An 18264-nucleotide genomic window follows, 5' to 3' on the forward strand; every position below is an offset into this window, starting at 1 on the left:
TCATTCCCGGCGTCTCTCCGCTCTGACTGATCAGGCAGAGGGCGCCGCGCACACTATATGCGTCATCGCGCCCTCTGACCTGAACAGTCAGAGCGCAGAGACCCCGGGAAGAAGGAGCGGCGCCCGGCGGCTGGAACTGGGACAGGTGAATATTACATACTTACCTGGTCCCGACGTCCCGCTCCCTCTGCCTGTCCCACGGTCTTCGGTGCCGCAGCTTTTTTCTCTATCAGCGGTCACCGTTACCGCTGATTAGAGAAATGACTATGTGGTTCCACCCCTATGGGAGGTGGAGCCGCCTATTCATTTCTCTAATGAGCGGTCCCACGTGACCGCTGAAGAGGGGAAGAGCTGCAGCACAGAAGACCGTGGGACAGGCGGGGAGCGCCAGGATCGCTGGGACTAGGTAAGTATACCTCAGCGCCCTCTCCCCCTCACCCGCCGACCCTGCCACCCACCTTGACTCGAGTGTAAGCCGAGAGGGGCACTTTCAGCCCAAAAATTTGGGCTGAAAATCTCGGCTTATACTCGAGTATATATGGTATTTGTATTACTTACTGCAAAGCCAAAAGTTTACTTGCATTTTATTAATACTTGGTACCATAGCCCTTAAACGGAATGACTTGGGTCAAACATTTGGGATATCCTTCCACAAAATTCTCACCATATTTGGTCGGAATTTGTGCCCATTCCTCCTGACAAAACGGATGTAACTGATCCAGGTTTGTAGGTCTCCTTGCTCGCACCGGCCTTTTCAGCTTTGCCCATAAATTTTCAATAGGATTGAGAATCGGGGCTTTGTGATGGCCACTCCAAAACATTGACTTTGTTATCCTTAAGCCACTTTGTTACCATTTTGGCAGTATGCTTCGGGTCTTTGTCCATTTGGAAGACCCATTCCCGCTCAAGCTTTAACTTCCTGGCTTATGTCTTGAGATGTCGCTTCAGTATTGCCACATACAGTATTTTTCTGACTATAAGACGCACCCAAATTTTGGGGTGGAAAATAGCAGAAAAAAAAGATTTAATTTTTTTTTTTTTTTTTTTTTTAAGATGGGGGTTCGTCTTATTGTCCAAATTTAAGGTATCTTACCTGAGAGCCGGAGGTGGTACAGCAGGGGTCACAGAAAGCAGGGTCCCTTCCTCAGGAAGCCGGCGGCGGCAGAAGTGGGGCAATGCTGCAGTCCCGGGGTGCGATGCTGTGGGTCCAGTGTCAGCGGTGAGGCAAAGCTGGAGCAGGGTCCCATCCTCAGGATGCCGGCGGCGGCAGAGGTGTGGCGATGCTGCGGCGGTGAGAGGTGCAGAGTGCACCTGAGCAGGGTCCCTTCTTCAAGATGCTGGTGGCAGAAATGTGGCAGCGCCGCGGCCCAGTGTCCGTGGGTCGCCGGAGGCTTCAGGATAATGGCCGACAAAGGCCGCATGTGCACACATTGAGATCTCGGCAGCCATTTTCCTGAAGCTGAGTGCTGCCCAGATTTCAATCTGCGCACGTGTGGCCTCCGGTAGCCATTTTCCTGAAGCCTCCGGCGGCATCCTGAAGAAGGGACCCTGCTCAGGTGCACTCCGCACCGCCCACCGCCGCATCGTCACACCTCTGCCTGCATTCGCACTATAAGACGCACCCCCCATTTTCCTCCAAAATTTAAGGTAAAAAGTGCATCTTATAGTCCGAAATATACAGCAATCTTCTTTTCTCATGATGCGATATATTTTTTGACGTGCACCAGTCCCTCCTGCAGCAAAACAACCCCACAACATGATGCTGCCACCCTGTTTCACAGTTGGGATGGTGTTCTTAGGCTTCCATGCTTCTCCCTTTTTCCTCCAAGCTTAACAATGGTCATTATGCCCTAAAAGTTCAATTTGAGTTTCATCAGACCACAGAACAGGTCTCCAAAAATTAAGGTATTTGTTCCTGTGTGCATTTGCACACATTAATCTAACAATTTTATGTTTCTTTTGGAGTAATGGCTTCTTCTTGGCAGAGTAGCCTTTCAGCCGATGTAGACACAGTACCCTTTTCACTGTGGATATTAACACAATCATCTTCACATCGTCTTTTTTTTTGTCCTCGGGTTGATAAGCACATGTCAGACCAAAGCACCTTCATCTCTGGGACACAGAACCCACCTCCTTCCTGAGCGGTATGATGGCTGGACATTCTCATCTTGTATGTACTTGCATGTAATTGTTTGTACAGATGAACGAGGCACCTTCAGGTATCTTGAAATTGTACACAAAAATGAGCCAGACTTGTGCAAGCCCACAATTCATTTCCTGATATCTTGGGACTTTGCCATGATGCTACACAAAGAAGCAGTGTGTTTCAGGTGTGCATTAAAATACACCCACAGGTGTGTCTCTAATGAACGCAAATGTTGCCAAAAATCAGAAGCTTCCAAACACATGACATCATCATATCAGCAGTCCAGAATTGTTTAAAGGCATAGTAATCTTAGTGAATGTAAACTTTTGAATTTGCAGTAAGCAATAAAAATGACTTCAAACATTCTGTCTCTCTCTCATTATTCTGGCATTTGGCAAATAATAATTATGGTAATCCTAATTGACCTAAAACGGGAAAGGTTTATTCTGATTTCATGTCAGATATTGAGAAAAACATGCATGTGTCTTTTTAAATAGTGTATGTAAACTTCTAGTTTCTACTGTATATTCTTAATGTGATAGAGACATTTGACATTTACTAGCATATGCAATCCCATACAGTACAGACCAAAAGTTTGGACACACCCCCTCATTTAAAGAATGTTCTGTATTTTCATGACTATGAAAATTGTACATTCAAACTGAAGGCATCAAAACTATGAATTAACACATGTGGAATTATATACCTAAAAAAAAAAAAGTGTGAAACAACTGAAAATGTCATATTCTAGGTTCTTCAAAGTAGCCACCTTTTGCTTTGATGAGCTTCAAGAGGTAGTCACCGGGAATGGTTTTCACTTCACAGGTGTGCCCTGTCAGGTTTAATAAGTGGGATTACTTGCCTTATAAATGGGGTTGAGACCATCAGTTGTGTTGTGCAGAAGTTTGGTGGATACACAGCTTATAGTCCTACTGAATAAACTGTTAGACTGTTGTATTATGGCAAGAAAAAAGCAGCTAAGAAAAACGAGTGGCCATCATTACTTAAGAAATGAAGGCCAGTCAGTCCGAAAATTTGGGAAAACTTTGAAAGTGTCCCCAAGTTCAGTTGCAAAAACCATCAAGCGCTACAAAGAAACTGGCTCACATGAGGACCTCCCCAGGAAAGGAAGGCCAAGAGTCACCTCTGCTTCTGAGGATAAGTTTATCAGAGTCACCAGCCTCAGAAATTGCAGGTTAAAGGGACTGTCACCTGAATTTGGAGGGAAAAATCTTCAGCCATAGGGGCGGGGTTTTCGGGTGTTTGATTCACCCTTTCCTTACCCGCTGGCTGCAATATTGGATTGAAGTTCATTCTCTGTCCTCCGTAGTACATGCCTGCACAAGGCAATCTTGCCTTGCGCAGGCATGTACTATGGAGGACAGAGAATGAACTTCAATCCAATATTGCAGCCAGCATGCAGCCACCGGGTAAGGAAAGGGTGAATCAAACGCCAGAAAACCCCGCCCCTATGGCTGAAGATTGTTCCCTCCAAATTCAGGTGACAAGAGTCCCTTTAACAGAATCTCAGATTAGAGACCAGGTCAATGCCACACAGAGTTCTAGCAGCAGACACATCTCACAACAACTGTTAGGGCTCTGTTGTGAATTCTGTGGCTGAATTCACTCCTGTGGTCACAAGTGGTACTGCAGCTTCTGAGCTTCCTCCCTCAGGTGTTCTGGTGAGCTCGTTAACTGCTTCATTACTTAACTCCGCCTGATGCTGCTATCCTTGCTCCTTGTCAATGTTTCAGTGTTGGATCTGAGCTTCTCCTGATTGTTCCTGTGACCTGCTGCTCTGTATAGCTAAGTGCTTTTTGCTTTTTTGTTGCTTTTTTTCTGTCCAGCTTGTCTTTTGTTTTGCTGGAAGCTCTGAGACGCAAAGGGTGTACCGCCGTGCCGTTAGTTCGGCACGGTGGGTTTTTTTTGCCCCCTTTGCGTGGTTTTGCTTTAGGGTTTTTTGTAGACTGCAAAGTTCGCTTTACTGTCCTCGCTCTGTCCTAGAATATCGGGCCCCACTTTGCTGAATCTATTTCATCCCTACGTTTTGTCTTTTCATCTTACTCACAGTCATTATATGTGGGGGGCTGCCTTTTCCTTTGGGGAATTTCTCTGGGGCAAGTCAGGCCTATTTTTCTATCTTCAGGCTAGCTAGTTTCTTAGGCTGTGCCGAGTTGCCTAGGTAGTTGTTAGGCGCAATCCACAGCCGCTTTTAGTTGTGTTTAGGATAGGATCAGGTGTGCAGTCTACAGAGTTTCCACGTCTCAGAGCTCGTTCTTGTATTTTTGGGTATTTGTCAGATCACTGTGTGCGCTCTGATCGCTAAGCACACTGTGTTTCTGGATTGCCTTCATAACACCTGTCATTAGCAAACATAACAGTACAAGGAGCCTAACTAATGATTCTCAATAGAGGGACATTTTTTTTTTTTTCTGCTCTGTGTTCACTTTTTTTTTCCCCTAGACATTTGGGTGATTCTGGACACAGGTGTGGACATGGATATTCAGGGTCTGTGCTCTTCAATGGATAATCTCGTTATAAATGTACAAAAAATTCAAGATACTATTGATCAGAAATCTATGTTAGAACCAAGAATTCCTATTCCTGATTTGTTTTTTGGAGATAGAACTAAGTTTCTAAGTTTCAAAAATAATTGTAAGCTATTTCTGGCCTTGAAACCTCATTCGTCTGGTAATCCTATTCAACAGGTTTTGATTATTATTTCTTTTTTGCGCGGTGACCCTCAAGACTGGGCATTTTCTCTTGCGCCAGGAGACCCTGCATTGAGTAGTGTCGATGCGTTTTTCCTGGCGCTCGGATTGCTGTACGATGAGCCTAATTCAGTGGATCAGGCTGAGAAAAATTTGCTGGCTTTGTGCCAGGGTCAGGATGATATAGAAGTATATTGTCAGAAATTTAGGAAATGGTCAGTACTCACTCAGTGGAATGAATCTGCGCTGGCAGCTTTGTTCAGAAAGGGTCTCTCTGAGGCTCTTAAGGATGTCATGGTGGGATTTCCTATGCCTGCTGGTTTGAATGAGTCTTTGTCTTTGGCCATTCAGATCGGTCGACGCTTGCGCGAGCGTAAATCTGTGCACCATTTGGCGGTACTGCCTGAGGTTAAACCTGAGCCTATGCAGTGCGATAGGACTATGACTAGAGTTGAACGGCAGGAATACAGACGTCTGAATGGTCTGTGTTTCTACTGTGGTGATTCCCACTCATGCTATTTCTGATTGTCCTAAGCGCACTAGGCGGTCCGCTAGGTCTGCCGTCATTGGTACTGTACAGTCCAAATTCCTTCTGTCCATTACCTTGATATGCTCTTTGTCGTCGTTTTCTGTCATGGCGTTTGTGGATTCGGGCGCTGCCCTGAATCTGATGGATTTGGATTATGCTAAACGTTGTGGGTTTTTCTTGGAGCCTTTGCGGTGTCCTATTCCATTGAGAGGAATTGATGCTACACCTTTGGCCAAGAATAAACCTCAATACTGGGCCCAGCTGACCATGTGCATGGCTCCTGTACATCAGGAAGTTATTCGCTTTCTGGTGTTGCATAATCTGCATGATGTGGTCGTGTTGGGGTTGCCATGGCTACAAACCCATAATCCAGTATTGGATTGGAATTCCATGTCGGTATCCAGCTGGGGTTGTCAGGGGGTACATGGTGATGTTCCATTTTTGTCGATTTCGTCATCCACCCCTTCTGAGGTCCCAGAGTTCTTGTCTGATTATCAGGATGTATTTGAAGAGCCCAAGTCCGATGCTCTACCTCCGCATAGGGATTGTGATTGTGCTATCAATTTGATTCCTGGTAGTAAATTCCCTAAAGGTCGATTATTTCATTTATCCGTGCCCGAACACGCCGCTATGCGCAGTTATGTGAAGGAATCCCTGGAGAAGGGACATATTCGCCCATCGTCATCACCACTGGGAGCAGGGTTCTTCTTTGTAGCCAAGAAGGATGGTTCGCTGAGACCGTGTATTGATTACCGCCTTCTTAATAAGATCACTGTTAAATTTCAGTATCCCTTGCCATTGTTATCTGACTTGTTTGCTCGGATTAAGGGGGCTAGTTGGTTCACTAAGATAGATCTTCGTGGTGCGTATAATCTGGTGAGAATCAGGCAAGGAGATGAATGGAAAACTGCATTCAATACGCCCGAGGGTCATTTTGAGTATCTAGTGATGCCGTTCGGACTTGCCAATGCTCCATCTGTGTTTCAGTCTTTTATGCATGACATCTTCCGTGAGTATCTGGATAAATTCCTGATTGTTTACTTGGATGACATTTTGATCTTCTCAGATGATTGGGAGTCTCATGTGAAGCAGGTCAGAATGGTTTTTCAGGTCCTGCGTGCTAACTCTTTGTTTGTGAAGGGACAGGGCCGCCATCAGGGCATTACAGCCATTACTGCTGTATGGGGCCCGGTCAGCAGCAGTACACAGAGGGGCCCGCAGATCCGGGGCCCCACTGTTGTGCTTCTACTGATCGGGCCCCATCATGTAGTAAAATACTGTGCACTGCGGCGCTGGGGCCCGGGAGCCTTTTTGGAGCTGTGCACGGCGTCTCACCTAGTCGGCTGCACAGCTCCTGCTCGGCTGTGGCTAGAATGTATGGGCTCCCTGCAGGTCCTGACTACAGCCCATACATTCTAGCCGTCTCAGTAGTGAATGTGCTAGAATGTAGGGGCTCCTGTCAGGTCCTCTCAGCAGCCCATACATTCTAGCTGCTGCTTCACTGCTGGAAACACTAGACGCCCCGGGAACGACTGAGGTAAGTATAAAAAACATTTTTGTTTTTTTAATAGGTGAGGTGAGGTGGGGGGGAGTGAGACTGCAGATGATGGGGTGTGTTTTAGGGAGTACTGTACATGATGAAATAATAGGGGGCTGCAAATGATAAAGTGTATTTGAGGGGGTACTACACATGAAATGATTGGGGCTGCAAATGAAGTAAGGGGGACTGCAGATGAAGTGAAGGGGGGATAGGGGACTGCAAATGATGATGTGGGGGTGATGGGGACTGCAAATGATGTGGGGGGACTGCAAATGATGTGGGGGGACTGCAAATGATGATGTGGGGGTGATGGGAACTGCAAATGATGTGGGGGTGATGGGGACTGCAAATGATGATGTGGGGGTGATGGGGACTGCAAATGATGATGTGGGGGTGATGGGGACTGCAAATGATGTGGGGGTGATGGGGACTGCAAATGATGTTGGGGGACTGCAAATGATGTGGGGGTGATGGGGACTGCAAATGATGTGGGGGTGATGGGGACTGCAAATGATGATGTGGGGGTGATGGGGACTGCAAATGATGATGTGGGGGTGATGGGGACTGCAAATGATGTGGGGGTGATGGGGACTGCAAATGATGTTGGGGGACTGCAAATGATGTGGGGGTGATGGGGACTGCAAATGATGTGGGGGTGATGGGGACTGCAAATGATGATGTGGGGGTGATGGGGACTGCAAATGATGATGTGGGGGTGATGGGGACTGCAAATGATGATGTGGGGGTGATGGGGACTGCAAATGATGTTGGGGACTGCAAATGATGTGGGGGTGATGGAGACTGCAAATGATGTGGGGGTGATGGGGACTGCAAATGATGATGTGGGGGTGATGGGGACTGCAAATGATGATGTGGGGGTGATGGGGACTGCAAATGATGTGGGGGGACTGCAAATGATGTGGGGGGACTGCAAATGATGATGTGGGGGTGATGGGAACTGCAAATGATGTGGGGGTGATGGGAACTGCAAATGATGTGGGGGTGATGGAGACTGCAAATGATGATGTGGGGGTGATGGGGACTGCAAATGATGTTGGGGGACTGCAAATGATGATGTGGGGGTGATGGGGACTGCAAATGATGTGGGGGTGATGGGGACTGCAAATGATGATGTGGGGGTGATGGGGACTGCAAATGATGATGTGGGGGTGATGGGGACTGCAAATGATGTGGGGGGACTGCAAATGATGTGGGGGGACTGCAAATGATGATGTGGGGGTGATGGGAACTGCAAATGATGTGGGGGTGATGGGGACTGCAAATGATGTGGGGGTGATGGGGACTGCAAATGATGATGTGGGGGTGATGGGGACTGCAAATGATGATGTGGGGGTGATGGGGACTGCAAATGATGATGTGGGGGTGATGGGGACTGCAAATGATGTTGGGGACTGCAAATGATGTGGGGGTGATGGGGACTGCAAATGATGTGGGGGTGATGGGGACTGCAAATGATGATGTGGGGGTGATGGGGACTGCAAATGATGATGTGGGGGTGATGGGGACTGCAAATGATGTGGGGGTGATGGGGACTGCAAATGATGTTGGGGGACTGCAAATGATGTGGGGGTGATGGGGACTGCAAATGATGTGGGGGTGATGGGGACTGCAAATGATGATGTGGGGGGGATGGGGACTGCAAATGATGTTGGGGGACTGCAAATGATGATGTGGGGTGATGGGGACTGCAAATGATGTGGGGGTGATGGGAACTGCAAATGATGTGGGGGTGATGGGAACTGCAAATGATGTGGGGGTGATGGGAACTGCAAATGATGTGGGGGTGATGGAGACTGCAAATGATGATGTGGGGGTGATGGGGACTGCAAATGATGTTGGGGGACTGCAAATGATGATGTGGGGGTGATGGGGACTGCAAATGATGTTGGGGGACTGCAAACGATGTGGGGGTGATGGGGACTGCAGATGATGATGGGGGGTGATGGGGACTGCAAATGATGTGGGGGGACTGCAAATGATGATGTGGGGGTGATGGGGACTGCAAATGATGTGGGGGTGATGGGGACTGCAAATGATGATGTGGGAGATGGGGACTGCAAATGATGTGGGGGTGATGGGAATTGCAAATGATGTGGGGGGGATGGGGATAGGTAATGATGTGGGAGTGATAGGGACTGCAGATGATGAAGTGTGTTTGAGGGGGTTCTGCACATGATGAAATGATAGGGGGCTGCAAATGATGAAGTAAGGGGGACTGCAGATGAAGTGACGGGGGGGATAGGGGACTAAATGATGATAGGGGACTAAATGATGAAGTGGGGGTGATGGGGACTGCACATGAAGTGAGTGTGAGGGACGTGGACAGCAATTGAATTGAACTTGGGGGTGGGAAGAGCAAATGATGTATTGAAGGTGGGGAGAGCAAATAATGAATTTTGAGGGTGGGGAAGATCAATTGATAATGAATAGAGGGTGGGAGAGAGAGAAGACGTGGCAATGAATTGAGGCAGAAGGGGCATGTAACTATAATGAATTGGGGTAAGGGTTAGAGCGGGAGGTACATAGTGGGTTCGTTGAGGATAAAGTAACTGGTAATAAATTGGAAGAATACAGGTGCTAATTAATTTATATATTAAATGAGGAAAGTGGCTATATACAGATAGTGGGGGCACAGTGGCGGATTATAATTTATATTTGGAATGGTGGGTTGCATAATAACCAATTATATATTAATGGTGGGTGAACGTCTGTAGTCAGATGTGTAGTGTAGAAGAAAGGGAAAAAATGGGGAATGTGCTCTGGAAGCGGTGCTCTAGATAACTGTGTTATTTTATGCAGATGAGACGAGTCCTGGCAGAAAGAAGTGATAGCGGTCTGCGCTGGATTAAAAAGAAACGCAAAGATGAAGGACTTTAGCTAGAGACGTCACTGGTGAGTATGTTACCTGTACACTGACACCATACACTGTATACTGTATACAGTGCTCCTGTGTATAATGTCACTGGTGATCACTATACTATCTGTACACTATACACTATATACAGAGCTCCTTTGTATAATGTCACTAGTGATTGCTGTATTACATGTACACTGTACCCTATATACAGAGCTCCTGTGTATAATGTCACTAGTGATCACTATATTATCTGTACACTATACACTATATACAGAGCTCCTGTGTATAATGTCACTAGTGATCGCTGTATTACATGTACACTATACACTATATACAGAGCTCTTGTGTATAATGTCACTAGTGATCGCTGTATTACATGTACACTGACACTATATGAAGAGCTCCTGTGTATAATGGCATCGGCGACCACTGTATTACCTGTACACACACTGCATACTAAGTACAGATCTCCTGTGTATAATGGCACTTATGGTGATAGTATTTTTTTTTTTATTAATGATCAGTATTGTACTATTCAGTCACAATGTGGTGGTAATATGTTGTCCGGCCATGGTGTAGCGGTATTTGTTCCTTGTATGTGCTATTATTCGGTCACTGTGTGGTGGTAATATGTGGTCTGTTCATGTTGTGTTGGTATTTGTTCCTTGTATGTAGTTGGTCACCATGTGATGGTAATATGTGGTCTGGACATGCTGCGGTGGTATTTGTCCCTTGTATGTGATATTGTTCAGTCACTGTGGTGGTAATATGTGGTCTGCACATGGTGTGGCGGTATTTGTTCCTTGTAGATAGTATTATAGGTCACTATGTGGTGATAATATGGTGTCTGGTCATGGTGTTGTGGTATTTGTCCCTTGTATGTGGTATTATTGGTCAATTGAAAAATAAATAAAAATACACCTAAATTGTATTGCATATTTTAACAAATGTTTAATAGATTAGAGTAGAGTAGGGCTCGGCCAAAAGAGTCTACCTTGTTGTCGTCTCAAATTTAAAAAAACCTTTTGGCCAAAACAAAAGCTGCTGGCTATGTGTTTGATCTGGTAATGGGAACTGTTAATGTGTGATTTGTGAGAAGTGGAGTTTTGGCAAGAGACAGCGGTGGGGCTGTTGACAGTTCGAGGGGTGGAGGCGGGGCTGGGGTGGAGCCTGGGCGGAGTCTTAAGGGGCCCTGAAAATTTTGCCAGTATGGGGCCCTGAAATTCCTAGTGGCAGCCCTGTGAAGGGATCAAAGTGTCTCTTCGGTGTGCAGAAAGTTTCATTTTTGGGGTTCATCTTTACCCCTTCTACTATCGAGATGGATCCAGTTAAGGTCCAAGCCATCCAGGATTGGATTCAGCCGACATCTCTGAAAAGTCTGCAAAAGTTCCTGGGCTTTGCTAATTTTTATCGTCGCTTCATCTGTAATTTTTCTAGCATTGCCAAACCATTGACCGATTTGACCAAGAAGGGTGCTGATTTGGTTAATTGGTCTTCTGCTGCTGTGGAAGCTTTTCAGGAGTTGAAGCGTCGTTTTTGTTCTGCCCCTGTGTTGTGTCAGCCAGATGTTTCTCTTCCGTTCCAGGTCGAGGTTGATGCTTCTGAGATTGGAGCAGGGGCGGTTTTGTCACAGAGAGGTTCTGATTGCTCAGTGATGAAACCATGTGCTTTCTTTTCCAGGAAGTTTTCGCCCGCTGAGCGTAATTATGATGTGGGCAATCGAGAGTTGCTGGCCATGAAGTGGGCATTCGAGGAGTGGCGTCATTGGCTTGAAGGAGCTAAGCATCGCGTGGTGGTATTGACTGATCATAAGAACTTGACTTATCTCGAGTCTGCCAAGCGCTTGAATCCTAGACAGGCCCGTTGGTCGTTATTTTTTGCCCGCTTCGACTTTGTGATTTCGTACCTTCCGGGCTCTAAAAATGTGAAGGCAGATGCTCTGTCTAGGAGTTTTGTGCCCGACTCTCCGGGTTTATCTGAGCCAGCGGGTATCCTCAAGGAAGGAGTCATTGTGTCTGCCATCTCCCCTGATTTGCGGCGGGTGCTGCAAAAATTTCAGGCGAATAAACATGATCGTTGTCCAGCAGAGAAACTGTTCGTCCCTGATAGGTGGACTAATAAACTTATCTCTGAACTTCATTGTTCGGTGTTGGCTGGTCATCCTGGAATCTTTGGTACCAGAGAGTTAGTGGCTAGATCCTTCTGGTGGCCATCTCTGTCACGGGATGTACGTACTTTTGTGCAGTCCTGTGGGATTTGTGCTAGGGCTAAGCCCTGCTGTTCTCGTGCCAGTGGGTTGCTTTTGCCCTTGCCGGTCCCAAAGAGGCCTTGGACACATATTTCGATGGATTTCATTTCTGACCTTCCCGTTTCTCAAAAGATGTCAGTCATTTGGGTGGTCTGTGATCGCTTTTCTAAAATGGTCCATCTGGTGCCCTTGGCTAAATTGCCTTCCTCCTCTGATTTGGTACCTTTGTTCTTTCAGCATGTGGTTCGGTTGCATGGCATTCCTGAGAATATTGTTTCTGACAGAGGTTCCCAGTTTGTTTCAAGGTTTTGGCGAGCCTTTTGTGGTAGGATGGGCATTGACCTATCCTTTTCCTCGGCTTTCCATCCTCAGACTAATGGCCAGACCGAACGAACCAATCAGACCTTGGAAACATATCTGAGATGTTTTGTTTCTGCAGACCAGGATGATTGGGTGTCCTTTTTGCCGTTGGCTGAGTTCGCCCTTAATAATCGGGCCAGCTCGGCTACCTTGGTTTCTCCATTTTTTTGCAATTCTGGGTTCCATCCTCGTTTCTCTTCAGGACAGGTTGAGTCTTCGGACTGTCCTGGTGTGGATTCTGTGGTGGATAGGTTGCAGCAGATCTGGACTCAGGTAGTGGACAATTTGATCTTGTCCCAGGAGAAAGCTCAACTTTTCGCTAATCGCAGACGCCGTGTGGGTCCCCGACTTCGTGTTGGGGATCTGGTTTGGTTATCTTCTCGTGATATTCCGATGAAGGTTTCCTCTCCTAAATTTAAACCTCGTTTTATTGGTCCGTATAGGATTTCTGAGGTTCTCAATCCTGTGTCTTTTCGTTTGACCCTCCCAGACTCCTTTTCCATACATAATGTATTCCATAGGTCGTTGTTGCGGAGATACGTGGCACCTATGGTTCCATCTGTTGAGCCTCCTGCCCCGGTTTTGGTGGAGGGGGAATTGGAGTATATTGTGGAGAAGATTTTGGATTCTCGTGTTTCTAGACGGAAACTCCAGTATCTGGTTAAATGGAAGGGTTATGCTCAGGAAGATAATTCCTGGGTTTTTGCCTCTGATGTTCATGCTTCCGATCTTGTTCGTGCCTTTCATGCGGCTCATCCTGGTCGACCTGGGGGCTCTGGTGAGGGTTCGGTGACCCCTCCTCAAGGGGGGGGTACTGTTGTGAATTCTGTGGCTGAATTCACTCCTGTGGTCACAAGTGGTACTGCAGCTTCTGAGCTTCCTCCCTCAGGTGTTCTGGTGAGCTCGTTAACTGCTTCATTACTTAACTCCGCCTGATGCTGCTATCCTTGCTCCTTGTCAATGTTTCAGTGTTGGATCTGAGCTTCTCCTGATTGTTCCTGTGACCTGCTGCTCTGTATAGCTAAGTGCTTTTTGCTTTTTTGTTGCTTTTTTTCTGTCCAGCTTGTCTTTTGTTTTGCTGGAAGCTCTGAGACGCAAAGGGTGTACCGCCGTGCCGTTAGTTCGGCACGGTGGGTTTTTTTTGCCCCCTTTGCGTGGTTTTGCTTTAGGGTTTTTTGTAGACTGCAAAGTTCGCTTTACTGTCCTCGCTCTGTCCTAGAATATCGGGCCCCACTTTGCTGAATCTATTTCATCCCTACGTTTTGTCTTTTCATCTTACTCACAGTCATTATATGTGGGGGGCTGCCTTTTCCTTTGGGGAATTTCTCTGGGGCAAGTCAGGCCTATTTTTCTATCTTCAGGCTAGCTAGTTTCTTAGGCTGTGCCGAGTTGCCTAGGTAGTTGTTAGGCGCAATCCACAGCCGCTTTTAGTTGTGTTTAGGATAGGATCAGGTGTGCAGTCTACAGAGTTTCCATGTCTCAGAGCTCGTTCTTGTATTTTTGGGTATTTGTCAGATCACTGTGTGCGCTCTGATCGCTAAGCACACTGTGTTTCTGGATTGCCTTCATAACACCTGTCATTAGCAAACATAACAGGGCTCCTACTCACTTGTGCGAGACTCGGATGAGTCTCGCACAGCAATACCACAGCACAGAGTGAAGGCAAAAGGGCCAACAAGTGCTAAGCATCTCTGGGAACTCCTTCAAGATTGTTGGAAGACCATTTCCAGTGACTACCTCTTGAAGCTCATTAAGAGAATGCCAAGTGTGTGCAAAGCAGTCATCAAAGCAAAAGGTGGCTACTTTGAAGAACCTAGAATATAAGACAAATTTTCAGTTGTTTCACAATTTTTTTGTTAAGTATATAATTCCACATGTGTTAATTCATAGTTTTGATGCCTTCAGTGTGAATTTACAATTTTCAGTCATGAAAATTCAGAAAAATCTTTAAATGAGAAGGTGTGTCCAAACTTTTGGTCGTACTGTACTTTGTATATGTGTCCTCATACATCACGTTCCACATACATTCATGTCATTTGTTTTGCACTCTTGCCACACTGTGAGATAGTAATATTTATATTGTTGAATAAATTGCATATCAATTATTTAATGAGTTGCCTACTTTTTCAATTACATTGTCCTCATTAGTGTACTCTCAACTTATATTTTTATATATACTATATAAATTCTGTAATTGTTGATCCAGTCACACATATTATTTCTATTATATGTTTTTAACATGGTTTGTGTACCGAGAATATGTTAGCGCTATATAAAAAATAAAGATTATTATTATTACCAGTCTCATACTGGTAATTTTCTACATTCTTTGAATCATTTCATTTGTTTGACCAATTTGTTCGTTTTTTCTTTGTTTATGGCATTTCAGAGAGAACCTATATTTCAAAGCCAGGTGGGGTGTAGGCCACTTTTGTGACATGTGCAAGAGGCAGCACACTAGTGATGAGCGAGAATACTCGTTACTCGAGATTTCCCGAGCATGCTCGGGTGGTCTCCAAGTATTCGGGCGTGCTCGGAGATTTCGTTTTTGTCGCCGCAGCTGCATGATTTGCGGTTGCTAGACAGCCTGAATACATGCAGGGATTGCCTGTTTGTTTGGGAATCCCCACATGTATTGAAGCTGTCTAGCAGTCACAAATCATGCAGCTGTGGCGACAAAAACTAAATCTCCTAGCATGCCCAAATTCTCGGAGACCACACGAGCGTGCTCGGGAAATCTCAAGTAACGAATATATTCGCTCATCACTAGAGCACACCGGTGTCTTCTCCCTACCCCACTTTAGTGACTTTTCTCTCCCTATGCACACAAATATATGCAGAGAACTGTAACCTAGGGAAAACAGATTAAGATGAAGGTACTAGGGACCAATAACTTGGACTAGTCATCCAAGTAGCTTGGTTCTCAACAACTTTTAAATGTCAGTTCTCTCCGAAACACCTCAGCGTTTCAGAGATATACCTGCCTGAAATCACGGAACCCGACTTCAATTCATGCTTCTCATAGTTCGGGCAGCGTGAATCAGATGTCAGGTTCCCTTTAAAAAGAATATGTCACCAGGTTTTTGCTACGCCACCTAAGAACAGGATAATGTATGGATAGAAACCCTAATTCCATCAATGTGTCACCTATTGGGCTGCTTCTTGTATTTTTTTTGTAAAACCTCAGTTTTATCCGCTGCAGATTTAACAGTTTTCTGAATTCTGAGCCCTGTATAACCCGGCCCACACCACTGACTGGCAGCTATCTATGTACACGGTACATAGGCAGGAAGCTGATAAAGCAGTGGTGGGTTTTGGAGTTATACAGAGCTCATGAATATGGAGGATTACTAGTCCTTGGTGATATTCTCCTGATAAAAATGATTTTATCAAAACTACAGTAAGCAGCCCAATAAGTGATACTTTGCTGGAATCCGGGTCTCTCCCCCTAAACTATGCTGCTCTCAGTTTAAGTGTCAAAAAGCTGGCGACCAATTCCGTATAATTAATGTAAATAAACATGGATTCTGTTTCAGTGTATTGAAAACTATGTGACAAAGATGTACTTTGCATAAATTATCAAACATCTATCTGTGACCTTATACACTTAATAGAAAATGCACACCTGCCGAATTGGCTGTAGACTGCACACTTGCAATAAATAAAATGTTGTTATATGCGGAAAAATATACCTTTTTATGTTGCGGAAGGCACTGTACTTACCAAATAGCATTGACTCCTCCTGAAACGCTTTGTTAAGGTGGCAGCGTTTTGTTAAGGTGCAAACATATCTCTCTAAGACATACCAGCACATCTCATAATAGAAAGGATAGCGGAACTTTGCATGCACCTTATGGGGAAAAAAGCAAAACAAGTAATACACATTACCACAATACAATCAAGTTATTGGCAGGAACACTTTACGTGAGTGCAAGTATCTTTATACATATTTCAGGTCACCAATCTCGCTTACTAGCAGTTAATGTACACCAGGCACGAGACAGGTGGGACTCTACGAAGCGTTTACCTGTGCTATGGGCACCTGACTTGGTTGGATAGGTGATAAAAGTTTGAGATATATGTGGCCATATGTGTTAACTTTCTGCATTACCTTGGAAAAATAGAACAGAAAACTGCACTATTTCACCAAGAGGATGCAACAAACACTTTGAACTATGGTGCCGATTTGATATTTTAGGAAATGTTCACATGTTTTGCATTTTTTCCAGCGATTTTCTGAAACCATAATGTTTGAAAATAGAATTTGAAAAAATGCAATCGCATTTTAAGAACATGGCCTTACAGTTTCTGACATTTTCCCCAGTACAAAGGCCTGTAATGCTATCGCTACACAATAATTGAATATCACTGTAAACTTTTGCTATAGTCGCCGAGTATCATTTGTCATACAGCAATTACTGTACGTTGTACATAACCAGAAAGATGTGGGGTTGGTGGGGGGAGAAGGAATGAGCGCCACTGTTGAAGATGATGCAGGAAGGATTTTTTTGAGTCTTTACTTAAATCCCTTTTTATTGTTATGACTAATGGGAATGAATGTCCCAGATGCCATATTCTCAAGACAGATCTGCTGCAAGGACTCTAGAAAGAGAGACAAGTCTTATTTATTCTTGCAAGTAAAATGGACCCGAGTAGGACTCCAGTAAAGGACAAAATCTGAATGGAGTTTGTATGTTTTTTCCTGTGTGTATGTAAGCTTCCTCTGGTTGCTTTGGTTTCCTCCCAGTCAAAAAGACACATGGATTTCTAGTCTGTGTCTACAATTGGGAAATGGGATTTTGAGCCCTGTGGTGATAGAAAACTGATGAGAACGGGAACAATTTCAGTAAAGTGCTCAGTAAGCAACACAGGCAAGTACCGTTTCTGAAGTCTTCAGCATTGACTAAGTTAGTAACATGGGGGAAGACATCTTTTTAAACTTCCGGTCTGTAATCTTACACTATAGCTGCTTTAAGAGTAGGTAAATGTGCACATATAGCCAATAATCTGACTGTTCACATTATGTGCATTGACTAGAACATAAAGAACTGTTTATTAAAACATTTCATCATCTATTGTATGAGATAATACATGTCCTGCAATGCTTATAAAGAAGTGGATGTATAAAGAGAATTAGAACGATTGTAGAAATCTTGTGGCGCATGCACTTTATATAACCAGTGCCCTGCTTTGTGAAAAAAACACCATGATGTTGGCGGGATCAATGGTAAATTGGGCTGAATTTGCAAACCAAGACCCGATTTCATATTCCTTTAAATATTGGACAGCATGTCTGATCTGGCAAAATCCGTCTTCTCCTACGTAGGCCTATAAACTGCACTCCAGCCTTCCAGTAACCCTGTAGTCTGCCTAGAGTTAGTAGGTCATGGTGCCATCCGGACACATGGAGCAGCCAGTGTCAGGCAGAGGTATGGCTTCATGGAAAGGTCACAGAAGGTTGTATGGATGCATTATGGAGGGGCATGGACAGTGCAGGAGTGGCAGAGCCTTGCAGAGGAAGCTGATGGTTCCAAGACCCCAATCTTCACACGCTGCTGCTAAATCCCGTGCACAGAGAGGTCATGTAAGGTGGGGTCAGAAATGTTAGAGCCTAGCCCCCGCACCGTGCCATAAAGTGCTCTTACCCTGGTCCGGTCTTCTATTTCATACACACGGAGCTGCATGGGAATATTAAAGCTGTGCAGTATGTTCCCACCGAACACCAGGGAGTCTGCTGGAGTGTACACGGCATGAATCCAGCCTAGAAGCAGAAAGTGAGCGGCGGTGAGCAGGAGGTCGGCGGCGGCACACGCAGGCTGGCTGCACGGCGGAGGGGGCGGCCTGCTGCAGAG

General features: G+C 45.4%; 1 protein-coding gene across 1 annotated transcript in view; it reads right to left on the reverse strand.

Annotated features, from left to right (window-relative positions):
* KDM2B (lysine demethylase 2B) overlaps positions 1–18264 on the reverse strand; it is a 327868-nt gene that overhangs the window by 149950 nt on the left and 159654 nt on the right. The window contains exons 9-10 of the mRNA XM_069755447.1: positions 18058–18173; positions 16136–16262 (exon numbers count right to left, since the gene is read on the reverse strand). Of these exons, the coding sequence (XP_069611548.1) occupies positions 16136–16262; positions 18058–18173 (243 nt within the window). The remainder of the gene's footprint in view (positions 1–16135; positions 16263–18057; positions 18174–18264) is intronic.

The sequence above is a fragment of the Ranitomeya imitator genome, chromosome 1, assembly GCF_032444005.1.
Source record: "Ranitomeya imitator isolate aRanImi1 chromosome 1, aRanImi1.pri, whole genome shotgun sequence".
Classification (NCBI taxonomy): Eukaryota; Metazoa; Chordata; class Amphibia; order Anura; family Dendrobatidae; genus Ranitomeya; species Ranitomeya imitator.